The sequence below is a fragment of the Sinohyriopsis cumingii genome, chromosome 19, assembly GCF_028554795.1.
Source record: "Sinohyriopsis cumingii isolate HCF-2022 chromosome 19, ASM2855479v2, whole genome shotgun sequence".
NCBI lineage: Eukaryota > Metazoa > Mollusca > Bivalvia > Unionida > Unionidae > Sinohyriopsis > Sinohyriopsis cumingii.
This window is the reverse complement of record NC_142979.1, coordinates 23,960,215-23,972,804: the sequence shown is the minus strand read 5'-3', so window position 1 is coordinate 23,972,804 and position 12,590 is coordinate 23,960,215. Positions and strand designations below refer to the sequence as shown.

General features: G+C 32.9%; 1 protein-coding gene across 1 annotated transcript; it reads left to right on the top strand.

The window, feature by feature from the left end:
• The first annotated feature begins 4,694 nt into the window (after window positions 1–4,694).
• LOC149775289 (uncharacterized) lies at window positions 4,695–12,525 on the top strand. Its single transcript, XM_089943004.1, has 6 exons — window positions 4,695–4,757; window positions 5,532–5,586; window positions 6,191–6,321; window positions 6,972–7,136; window positions 9,698–9,744; window positions 12,428–12,525. Exons 1-6 carry the CDS (start codon window positions 4,742–4,744, stop codon window positions 12,464–12,466), a joined length of 453 nt encoding a protein of 150 aa, XP_089799130.1. The 5' UTR covers window positions 4,695–4,741; the 3' UTR covers window positions 12,467–12,525.
• The last annotated feature ends 65 nt before the right edge of the window (window positions 12,526–12,590 follow it).

The window sequence follows — 12,590 nt, the reverse complement described above, 5'->3', positions numbered from 1 at the left end:
AATAATGTTGATTTGCGTAATAATGAATATGCACTTGTGTATTTAGTTTGGCATGGGGGTATACATTCATTTACGTTGTTTCATGTAGTTTATTTTGTTTATATAATGAATCCTTAGGTAGAGCAAATATATAATGAATCCTTATGAGCAAATAATGAAAAGGTTACTGCATTTGTATGGGAAAATATGAACTAGTCTTGTCGGAAGGATATACTGCACTCCCAATGTCGTGCAGTATTCCATCCAAACACTCGTTCATGTTTTTCCATACAAATGCAGTAACCTATAAATTTTGTTATCTTCTTCTTAGCAATGTGATATTTGACATCATATCGCCCAGTTGTTGATCTTCCGTATGAATTTTGTATCAATGACAGTATTAATATCATTGCAATTGGTGATATAATTGTTGTTGTCGTCATCGCTGAAAGTCGAATCATCGTTGACAAGCAACTTCAACGTCGCCTTTGGCCTCAGTATATGTTTTAACAACAATGTCGGCAACTAAGTCGCTCGAATAAATATTTGACAATCTTTCTATCATGTTCATATTATAATAAACGTTTGTCTAGTATTTTAAAATAATATGGACTAAATCCGATATCGCGAAAAAGTGTATATATTAAACTAAATCGAACTTGAGGAATCAATTCAAAAATCTTTTCTCGACAACGACATTGATAATATTATTGTTGACAGTGTCATATCGCGAGGAAATAATGGCAGGTAACTTCTAATCGCGGTCGAAAACAAAATCTTGGAGAAATATTCTAATCATATGATAAAATATACGAGAAATGATATCATGAACTCCTGCCATTCCTGCATTAGCCGGCAGAAACTAGCATATATTTTACGAAATTAATTTTCGTATTTAAAGGCGATTTTATTATTATATTTGAAAATGCTGATCTTCATTTGCCATCTACAACAAATTGTATTGCCATAACATTAATGTCAAAATACTTACAGCAGCTGTCATTGACTTAAATTTTAGTTCCTCGTTTGTTTCAAAATTTATCGATATCACAGGTATTCCATGACGTTTAAAATTAACACCATTTTTGTTTTTTCCTTTTTACACATTTATTTGTTGGATAGCCCACTCAAAATTCTCCAACCGATTGTCAGTTTTTATGTTGTTGATGTGATTAATTACCAAACCTATTATTGATCCGTTAAAAACCTCAAATACATATCGATGTACAAGATAAGTAACTTGATCAGTGTTACTGCTATGGACCGTAGCTATCAAATACCCAGTGTTACTTAAACTTCTAACAACATTTTTCGTTTTCTGATTTCTAACAATTCCCGGGTCAGAGGCTTTGTAAAGATGAAACACAGGATAAGGATTAAAATCGTTTTTCAAAGAAAAATTTGCAATGTTGTCATCGATAACTTCTCCGTTGACTCTGTAAACTCGCATTCTGTCTGGTATGTCTCCGTAAAATAAAGTATTAAAAAAAAACTTCCGAAACATTTCTGTTCGTAAGTTTAACGAAACACAATTACTAGACAAAGACGTTTTTTATTCACAACTAAGAAATGAAAATATATCATACGACGAGTGCAAATACGCTCAGGATATTTGGAATAAATTCGGTTGTATAAATTTTGGTGATTATCATGATTTGTACTTTAAAACCGATGTTTTGTTACCAGCAGATATTTTCGAAAGTTTCCGCAAGATTAGTTATAACAATTACGGACTATATCCTTGTTGGTATTATTCCGCACCAGGATTATCGTGGGACGCTCTGTTAAAATTTAGTAATGTCAAGTTGGAATTATTAACCGACGTCGACATGTTTAACTTTATCAGCGTGGAATCCGTGGTGGAACATCAGTTATCACAAAGAAGCATGCGGTAGCAAACAAGTATATGTCGGATTACAATAAAAGTTTACCTAAACACAAATGATTTGTATGGTATGCAATGTCAGAGCCGATGCTTTATGGCGGCTTTCTCTGGAAAACGCCGGAACAATTTCTACGAGAAACGGAAAAAAGATACCAGAGAATGTTTCCTAATTTTTTAAAGTTGATCCTGACTATCCTGTTTCGCTTCACAATTTGCATAATGATTTTCCGTTTTCTTCGGAATATATGGTTATCGATTATAGTTTGTTATCGCCGGAACAACAGCTAATGGCTGGTGATAAAAAAGATTCGATGGTAAGTAAGCTCGTTCCAAATTTACTTGACAAGCGAAATTATGTTTTGCATTACAAAAATCTGAAACAAGCAGTAGATGCTGGTCTTGTGTTAAGGAAAGTTCGTCGTGTGTTAAAATTTAATCAGTCACCATGGATGAAAGGATATATTGATTACAACATTGCTCGACTAGCAATTTCAACAACTGATTTTGAAAAAAATCTTTAATCTGATGAATCACTCGGTTTTTGGTACGACGATGGAAAATATTCGAAAGCGTGTTAATATTAAAATTGTTAATTATATCAACCGCAGAAACAAATTAGTTTCTGACGATGATTATTTAAGTATGAAGATTTTTAACGAAAACCTGGTCGCGGTACAAAAAAAAAAACCAACAAATTTAAAGTTGAATAAACCGATTTACGTTGGAGCTGCTGTACTTGATTTATCCAAGTGGTTAATGTACGATTTCCACTTTATTTTTATCAAAAAGCAGTGGCCGTCAAGTAAATTATTGTTTACTGATACCGACTAGCTAATTTATTAAATTTTTACAGAAGAAATATACGATAACAGACAATTGTTTGATTTGTCAGATTATCCTCGCGATAGCGGGTTTCACGAAAACACAAAAAAGTAATTGGTAAGTTTAAACAAGAGTCTGTTCTTGCCATAATAAAATAATTTGTTGGGTACGCGGTACTCCTGGCTAATAATAAAGTTGCAAAAAAAAAAAAAAAGGAAAACGTATACCAAAAGGGTTTGTTATAAATTTTATAAATTTTACCGATTACAAGTATGCACTTGATGCAAGGTTTGTCAAAACATTAGCGATTAGAAAGAGTCATCATAAACTTGTGACTGACATTATTATTAAACGCGGATTAAGTAATTTTGATGACAAGAGGTATTGTGAAAACAGAATTGATACACTTGCACTTGATCATTATCGTACACTGAGGAAATGTGATAATACCGAATACAATATTCTCGATATTATCATTTGCGACTAGGTATGAAATTTTGTCTAAAGATCAAGTAAAAATTTAATCTAAAATTAAGAATAATAATGTTTGAAAAACTAACAGTGACACATAACAGTATCTTATGATTGACGGTATACAGTTGACAGTTGAAATTAACAATGAAATTTCCAAACTATGTTTCAGCAGCGGTTTTGACGCTGTTAACAAACTAAAACTCTCGCTTGTCAGATTTGATGACAGTGATAATTTCAAATATCTCGAACAATTGCGGAAACAATTATCAGCGAGGTTTAATAATATTTACATGATCCGATCAGTCAACAAAAAATACTAAACTTACCATTGATTTTCATCGGTCAAAAGTATTTTCTGCTGATAAAAATTATCCGCTTCAGAAAATAGCCATGAAAGATTTATTTGAGAGCCGTCGTCGAGTAAGCGGTAGAATAAAATTTTATCTTTACCATCATGAAATAAAATATTTCTAATATCTAATGTTGATATATTAACGATAGTGGTAAAGCTAAGATGGAGTTTGAAGGATTTCGAGCATAAGGTTCTTCATACGTCAGTTTTGTTTAAAGTTATAAATAATCCAAGGCAGCACAGTGGCATAGTGGTAGGAATTAATGAGGGGTTCTGGATCGAGTACCCCCAAAATGGTCCAAAACAAATACGTTTCGACTTTAACGCCAGCCTTGCTTTTAACGTTCTTTTCAACGTTGACGATAACGTTACGTTTGTAAAATGTTAGGTATATCGTGAGACACTGGTAACTGATGGGTGGCCAAAAGGTCATACTTTGCATTTGTTTGGACCTTTTTGGGTTTTTTTTGAGCCAGAAATCTCTTATTTGCTACTACTACGGTACATCAATATCAAGAGAAAAACCTTTATATATATATATATATATATATATATATATATATATATATATATATATATATATATATATATATATATAAAGCTCAATTATTGAAGCGACAACTGTAAAATTTGAAATTTTGTATTAATTGTATTCATAAACAAAAGTGTGTATACAGAGATCAGTCAGCTAAAAGAGATACAAATGTCTTTTGCGAAATAAATGAGTTGACATGCGATTGCAATACTTTTCTATAAATTAGTACTCGATGGTTCAAGATATAAATTTATGCTGAAAAGTAATTAAAAATAATTTTACATGGATAATTAACCGCATGTTAAATGTACAGGATAAGAATCGGGGAGAAATGTGCCATCTTGATAAATAAAAAATAATCTTTTTTGTCATGTTACTTACGAAGAGGATGAAAATATGGAAAATGCAAAATACGCTTGATGTTTGCTATAGTTGTTGTTGATATATATTGGTCATTCACTTGTGAACCTATCATATGATATGCATCCTAATTCAACAGACTAATTTAGAAGACGGAGATGGCGGGATTATCAAACTGTTGCAAAATTAAGCACATATTCTGATGCACTAAGCCACGTTCGATTGGGAAGGTCAGATAACCTCTTTCAGGGTTATCTATGTATCTAAATATATAAATTTGGTTGAAAAGTATCAAACCTTAGTAGTGGTTTTAGGTTCTTCTTCAGCTCAGGTAATGATATTTAACATAGGTAAAATTTTGACTCTTTAAATTTTGTGTTTTTGCTCCTTTAATACATTTTTACTCCTTTCCTACATCTTTACTCTCTTACATGTTTACTCCTTTCTATTATTTTTACTCCAATCTTACATTTTTTCTCCTTCTTTCATTTTACTCCTTTCTTACATTTTTACATATTTCTTACATACGTCATTATCGTTGATGTTATGTTAAGTATATTGAAATAATTTTATTTTGCTTTCATGTGCCATGCAAAGAAACAAATTCATTTTCTTCTCACTTCATACAGGTGCACGGAATATGAAATAGAATCAATTATAAACACCTATTGACTGCTTAATTATTTTAATTTTTGTTACACTCTATCATCAACTTAAATTTTTGGGCGGAAATTCTGGATTTAAAATGTATTTGACTCTTTAATGCACAAATGTATCTCGTAACCTGTAATTTTGTATGAACATCGCTTATGCAGAGGAAATCAGAACCAAAATCAATAATCTACATGATTATAGAATTTGTTTCGAAACTTGCTTGAAAGTTATAATCACTATGTTTGCTCGGATAATTAAAAGGAAAAGACCCATAAAATCTGACTTTTTCTTGATGGTAATTTTATATACATGTATAAAAGATATTTTGAAGTCATAGTTCCAGAACCCAGATGATTATACCCATTATACGAGAAGAGGTATTCAACGTGGTATCGACTGCTGTCAATGTGATACTGGCAGTAGCATACAGAAGATGTAATCTTACAAATATTATACTTTGTCTATTTCAGACGTGAAGATGATTACATACTTCCTGTTGGCTATTCTAATTGAGGCAACTCTTGGGTAAAATCAATTTAATTCAACTTTATAATATATTCTTTAAAAGTACATGCATACATGAATGCTTATATATATATATATATATATATATATATATATATATATATATATATATATATATATATATATAAAAGTGTGGACAGATTGGCATAAACACATTGTACATGTTCGCATTGAAGTAAACATGCAATCGTTCATTTCTCGGACCAAAACAGAAACTATATATATATATATATATATATATATATATATATATATATATATATATATATATATATATATATATATATATATATATATATATATATATATATTCAACAAACTTGGAATTGGTCAAGGATCTTAGTGATAAAGTGTAAGCAGTGTAAAGGGGTTAGATGGTATTCGTCACTCGAGGATCCAACCCCGAATTTGTCGACTATTGTATCTAGTCACCTAGATGTTGCTACGACACAATATTGTTTAAATTCTTAGAAGCATGACCCAAATACGAAAAGATTTGCCGATGTATACTTCCTTTTTGTTAGTAAAAATTTTAGTTATATGAATACGTTGCAAAGATAATTTGTGTCAGACTAATTGACTATGCAAATTTAATCATCTTCAGGGCAAACATGCATGGGCTGACCGTCGACCAGGTTACTGCGCTAGTAATGCTCGATATGGACGAAAATCATGACGGACATGTCAGCGAGGGTGAACTGGTGCTGGAGTTTGTTTATAGATGGGACAAAAACTGTAAGGCAATCGTTATACTATGTCGCAAAACTTAATACAATATTATTTCAACAGTACATTAGTTTTTCATTCTTGGTATGTTTAAAATATTCAAAGTTATTGATGAGTTTTCGCTGCTTTAACGCTTTCAATTTTGTAACGTCAGTCGTAACCAACTGACGAAACTGATTCAGGACATACCATTTTGTGTGTTTTGAAACAGATTTTTAAATGCCTTTATGTAATTAATTACTGATCATTCATGAACTATGACTATAAAGGGATGGTTGTTTTAACGTTTGCCAAACACACGGGGAAAGACCTTGAACTATGGAGCTCAACATTGACCTCCTGGTGCAGCAAACTTTGGCACAAAGCAAACTGTGTATGAATATTTATATATATGCAACAGCTTGGATGGCATATTGAAAATATATAAATTTATTTCCCAAAGTTACTGTGATAGCGATTTTCTAATCTGTACTTTCTCTGTATTTTGAAGAAGGCTTATAATCGGAAGATACATTTCTCAGAAATAGTAGATGATCATATTTGCATAATTTAGTTATCACAAGTAATCGCACGTTAAATATAAAGCAAAACAAAAGTGCAATCTCTTGAGTTGTTTTTTTCCTTGATGTTTTCTGAGAACACAAATGTTATAATTACAGTTGATCTGCAGGTGTCTGAAACAGAATTTATCAACTTCTGGTCAGAGACGTACCATGACGATCACGCAACTACCGCTGCTTTCTTCTATAATTTGGACTTCAACCACGATCGTTATCTGACCGCCGATGACTTCACCCACCATCTGCCACGTCTGGACCTAGACGGTATGTACCACTGTGTCGCTGTAACAACCAATGGCAACTCTAGATACAGGGACGGATCGAGGAATGTCATGTAGTGGTAGGAGCGGATGTAAATAAGTAGGCAATGAGTCTGTTTCTGCATTTTAAGCGTTTCCGTGGCATAATTTTAATCATCTAACTGTAGCAGGCGTCCCCTTAGCTCCAATCTCGTCCTGGGATCAGAATGTTAAGCAAACTTGTATCGTTGTTATCGCCATCTGTTGCCTCAGGATCCGACTGGTAAGTAAACTTGTGTTGTTCTGATTGGACCTTCTCTTCAGATAACAAACATCATAGGTTGTACACCACACGATGTATACCTTGATCTGTGTGATTTTACCTACTTAATTTCGGCTGTTTTGGGTCGAGTTTGCTTAATTATAAACGTTTTGGTAACGTTCAGTTTATTGAAGAAATTAGTCATAAATTATATTGAAGTTTAGAATATCGTTAGCATTGACTATATTATTATTGAATTTGTGTCTTGTCATTCAAGGTATTTGCTTCTTTTGGGCAACCTTTTAGGGACATTCTAATTGATTTCCGTCTTTTAGAGACATTCTAATTGATTTTAGCCGTTTAGGGACATTCTAATTGATTTTAGCTTCTTAGGGACATTCTAATTGATTTTAGCCTTTTAGGGACATTCTAATTGATTTTAGACTTTTAGGGACATTCTAATCTATCTTAGCCTTTTAGAGACATTTTAACTGATTTTAGCTTTTTTAGGGACATTCTAATCTATCTTAGCCTTTTACGGACATTCTAACTGATTTTAGCCTTTTAGGGACATTCTAATTGATTCTAGCCTTTTAGCGACATTCTAATTGATTTAAGCCTTTTAGGACATTCTAATTGATTTTAGACTTTGAAGATAGTGACATGCTTTTAACAAGTTAGGTTTTTCTTCAACAAAGAGCAGCTCAGAGCAGAGAAATTCGTGAATATATCTTTAACTGGAGCTCTTTTTGTGTAAGACTTTTAACTGGGGTTTGTGGCATCCACAAATTAGACAACAATGGAACACCATGTTTAATATCGAATTCAACGTACATGTTTCCTGTATGTGACGTTTTAATTTCCAGTATTGCTCTCTTGGAATATCATAGGATCTGATTCTGATATGGAACCATATTTATTTGCAGAAAGGCAGTTTGCTTCGAAATCGAAGTTTGAGCGACTATTATCGAACGATATCATTTACTAACCACATAAATCATTGTGTCCATTTTCGTTTCAAGTTGGTTGTTTACATGGATTTATCTTGGAATAATTATTTTATGGCGAAATGTAGTTGACAAGTAAGCGTCAATTCAATAATATTAAGCAAGGAACCCGAAACGGTTTTGTAAACGAGCCCTATCCATACCAATATATGTTTTATGATCAGATTGGTTATCGATCCGGAATTTTCGCTGCACATGTTTGAATCACAAACCGTTTCGCTGTTTGTGGAGTTCCATATAGCGCTTGGATCTATTTTGTCCCCAAAAGCGTCTTATTAAGACGAGTAGAAGTAAGAGAAAACATGTGTATTAAGCTAACAAATGTCAGTGTGTCTGAAAAATGTGACTGTTATGTGTCGCGTTTCTTTTGTTGTTTAGTTTTAAATTTATTCGGATTAAACAATTAGGAATCTTAACCTTTGTTATACATGGGGTTATCCATAGGAATGCATATCGATGACCTGACCTGACCTGACTAGTGCTCTTATCCTATTTAAAATATTAACAAGCGTTTTTATTGGTTAACATTGCAGCATATTATGCAGAAAAGTAGATGTTAGTTGATGACGCCAGAAGGGAACTACTTATATATTCATGCGCCCTTTTTGTGTTCTTTAAAAATACTTGAGTAAACAATTGACGAAGTGAAGTTCAGTTATTTATTTTTATATTAAATATAAGATTTGAATTTCATTTTTTACAGGATTCATAAAGTCACGAAGCTATACAAAATATTATATAAAATGCCCCGGAGGGCTAAGTGGCTTGAGCGTCCACTTCGGATGCAGGAGGTCGCGGGTTCGAATCCTGAACAAGTCATACCAAAGACTTACAAAAATGGTACTAGCAGCTGCCTTGCTTGGCGCTCAGCATTAAGAGGTTAGTGTTAGGACTGGTCGGTCTGGTGTCAGGATAATGTGACTGGGTGGGACATGATGCTCCATGTTTGCGGCATGATGCCCAAGTGCTACACATCACTCTAAACTGCCACACTGCAGACATCGTAGCGATATGACTGAAACATTGTTATAGCTACGTTGAAAATAACACACACAGAGACACACACATATAGACACACACATACACGCTTCGTTTAGCCGTTCGTGTGTTGTTTAATCGACTTTTAAGTTTCATGACTTAATGAACCTTGTAAGCTATGTAGTACATTTTTTACGCAGATTCGCGTTTTCTGCGTTACATAAATCGTGTAACAACTCCCGCTACTTTTTAAACCACGATTTTGTGAAAAGTTTTAATTGTAAAGTATCTCTCAGCATAGCTCCTTTTAACTGTAAACCAATTTCTTTATATGCACAGGTGATAGACAGGTGACGAACACAGAGTTTAGAAATTTCATGCACCGTGTGAGTATAATTAATATCTTACATTAAAGACATTACCTTGTGACTATAGTCAGTATCGTACATTTAAGAATTACCTTGTGACTATAGTCAATATCGTACATTTAAGAATTACCTTGTGACTATAGTCAGTATCGTACATTTAAGACATTACCTTGTGACTATAGTCAATATCGTACATTTAAGACATTACCTTGTGACTGTAGTCAATATCGTACATTAAAGACATTACCTTGTGACTATAGTCAGTATCGTACATTTAAGACATTACCTTGTGACTATAGTCAATATCGTACATTTAAGAATTACCTTGTGACTATAGTCAATATCGTACATTTAAGACATTACCTTGTGACTATATTCAATATCGTACATTTAAGAATTACGTTGTGACTATATTCAATATCGTACATTTAAGAATTACCTTGTGACTATATTCAATATCGTACATTTAAGACATTACCTTGTGACTATATTCAATATCGTACATTTAAGACATTACTTTGAGAGGTTAATTAGTATCGTATATTTATTTAAGACATTATCTTGTGAGTATAGTCAATATAATATATTTAAGACATTATACTCTCTATTACCATTTACTCTAGTTTATTAGGCCAACGCTTTTATCCATAAAATAAAAGTGTTCATCAGTAGTACGGGAATATCCATTACTAATCAAGAACAAAACATTTTTGTTGATACGAAAAATAAATTAATTTGCTAATAACCAATTTAACCAACAATAAACATATTTAGGTGAGCCCCTATAAATAAATAAATACATTCACAATAAAAACTGAAATTTTGCATAATATAAGAACATTTTCATCCTAAGAAATTGTATTTGTTTTACAGTAATTTCCATAATTTGCCCACATTAAAACGTCGGATTTTGGGGTGTCAGAATTAATAAACATTCCTGTTCATTTAGTTTTAAGTTCCATTGCTGGCTTGTGGAATGTCTATACGACAGATAAATAATTTGGCTGGATCTTTGGATCTCTGTCATGATATTCCCTAAGTTATTTTTAGCTCTGGTCAAGACGTTAAACATATCAAAGTGTAATTGGTAATTGAACGTTCGTACGTCTTACACTTTGCACATATATTCCTGAACTAGATTAAGGTGGGAACCGCCAGATAGATTTACCATGTTTTATCTCAAAAATGAGGGTCAAGGTCATCTGAATGATTGAGATCCCCTCGTATATTGATTCATATAAGAATACAGATTACACCCACAGTAGTAGATTTACGTGGTTACAAAATGAACAGAGACACTCCGGTCTAGAATCCTGTCATGATTTACTTCATTAGTTATATTGACTCAAGAAGTGCATTTTATGGCCAAATGTTATTTCCCAGAAGGCGTAGATGTATAAACAGCCTTTTATATTTAAATATGTATAGGATTTCTGGTATCGTTATGATCACTGAATCCTATTTTGTATAGGTAGCAATTACAAACGTAAAGAAATTTCCTGGTCTAAATCAGCGAACTTTGATCCAAGTCCATACAATTTTAATACATTTTAATATTTTTTCATTTTAGAATGATGGCATTTTAGATTTAAATACTAGTATTGTGAAATATATTGTACATAAAGTACAGAGTGGCATCACATATCTTGTTGTCTTCACACTGGTCTGGAAAAATGGTTTGACTCTGTTGTCTTGTCCGTCCTGTGCGTACATATGAATGTGTGCTATTGCAAATATATCTTTAGGTATATATGCATGACTGTTTATTATCTTCTCAAACGTTGTCTTAGATATCTCAGATTTTAAAAACGCTAAGGGCTTAGTAGTTTGAAGTATACTAGAGTCTAAACGTTTTGATAAATTTTGGGCAATTTGGATCAAGTGCGGGAGAAGGGGCATTTGTACGTGAGGGAAATGAATAAAGGAACCATTTTACTGGGGGAGGGGTCCTTTCGATATCTTGGAATGTCACTTTCATGTCTCCTTTGCCATGCCTTGACTGACTCAAAACTCATCTGAAATAGGACAACAACAAAGAATTTATGACGTTTTGAAATTTTCCAAAATTATTGTACTGTACAAGCAAAGTTTTAAAAAGTATAATTACAAACCCCATAATATCTTATAATTCATTAACTCCACTGTGATATAAGAGGATCCACATGAAAAGTATATAACATAACAAAATGGAGACGCATGCTTACTTTAGCGTGTGAAAAGGAATGAAAAGAAACAATTTTGCATAAATCAATAAAAGCTTGTCTGCACACGTGCATGTTAATTTTAAGACTTTTGAATAAACGGCTATAATTGCAAATACATTTTTTTTTCTACTTACCTTTATACGTAGAAGATAGGATAGGAATTACAGTCGTTTTCTGGTTATTAAAAACATCAAAATTGCGAAAAGTGAGACTCAGATCTGCGTTACATAATACACCTGTGTATCAGGGTCAACACTGTTCTTCCCACTCACAAGTTCAAACAAACAACGTGGACACTGCTCTGCTGAAGCATTGTGCACAGGTAGACCAGGTGTACGCTATTGAGCATGGATGACCGTGATATCCTGATCCATACGGTACTGTCCGTGCAGAGCGTCGTTCCCTGAGAAATAATTTAAAGTCCTATAAATCTGTTTCCAGGAAAATGACTCCACTGCATAATGGATAAACCAAAAATCATTCATTTTCTTTTTCAGATGCATCCCCAGGGTAACTTCCAAGGACAGTCAAATTAAAAATTACATGCATACTTATTTGTCATTCACATACATATATTAAAAGTGTGGGATTTCGATTTTTGTCTTATGATTTTCTTACAAGTCGAGTGATATAAACTGAATTGACTAAGGAATCTGATAC

Coding starts and splice junctions, on each gene's coding strand:
- LOC149775289 (XM_089943004.1), top strand. Junction 5,587..6,190: donor CTAATTGAGGCAACTCTTGG/GTAAAATCAATT, acceptor AATCATCTTCAG/GGCAAACATGCATGGGCTGA. Junction 6,322..6,971: donor TTATAGATGGGACAAAAACT/GTAAGGCAATCG, acceptor TTATAATTACAG/TTGATCTGCAGGTGTCTGAA.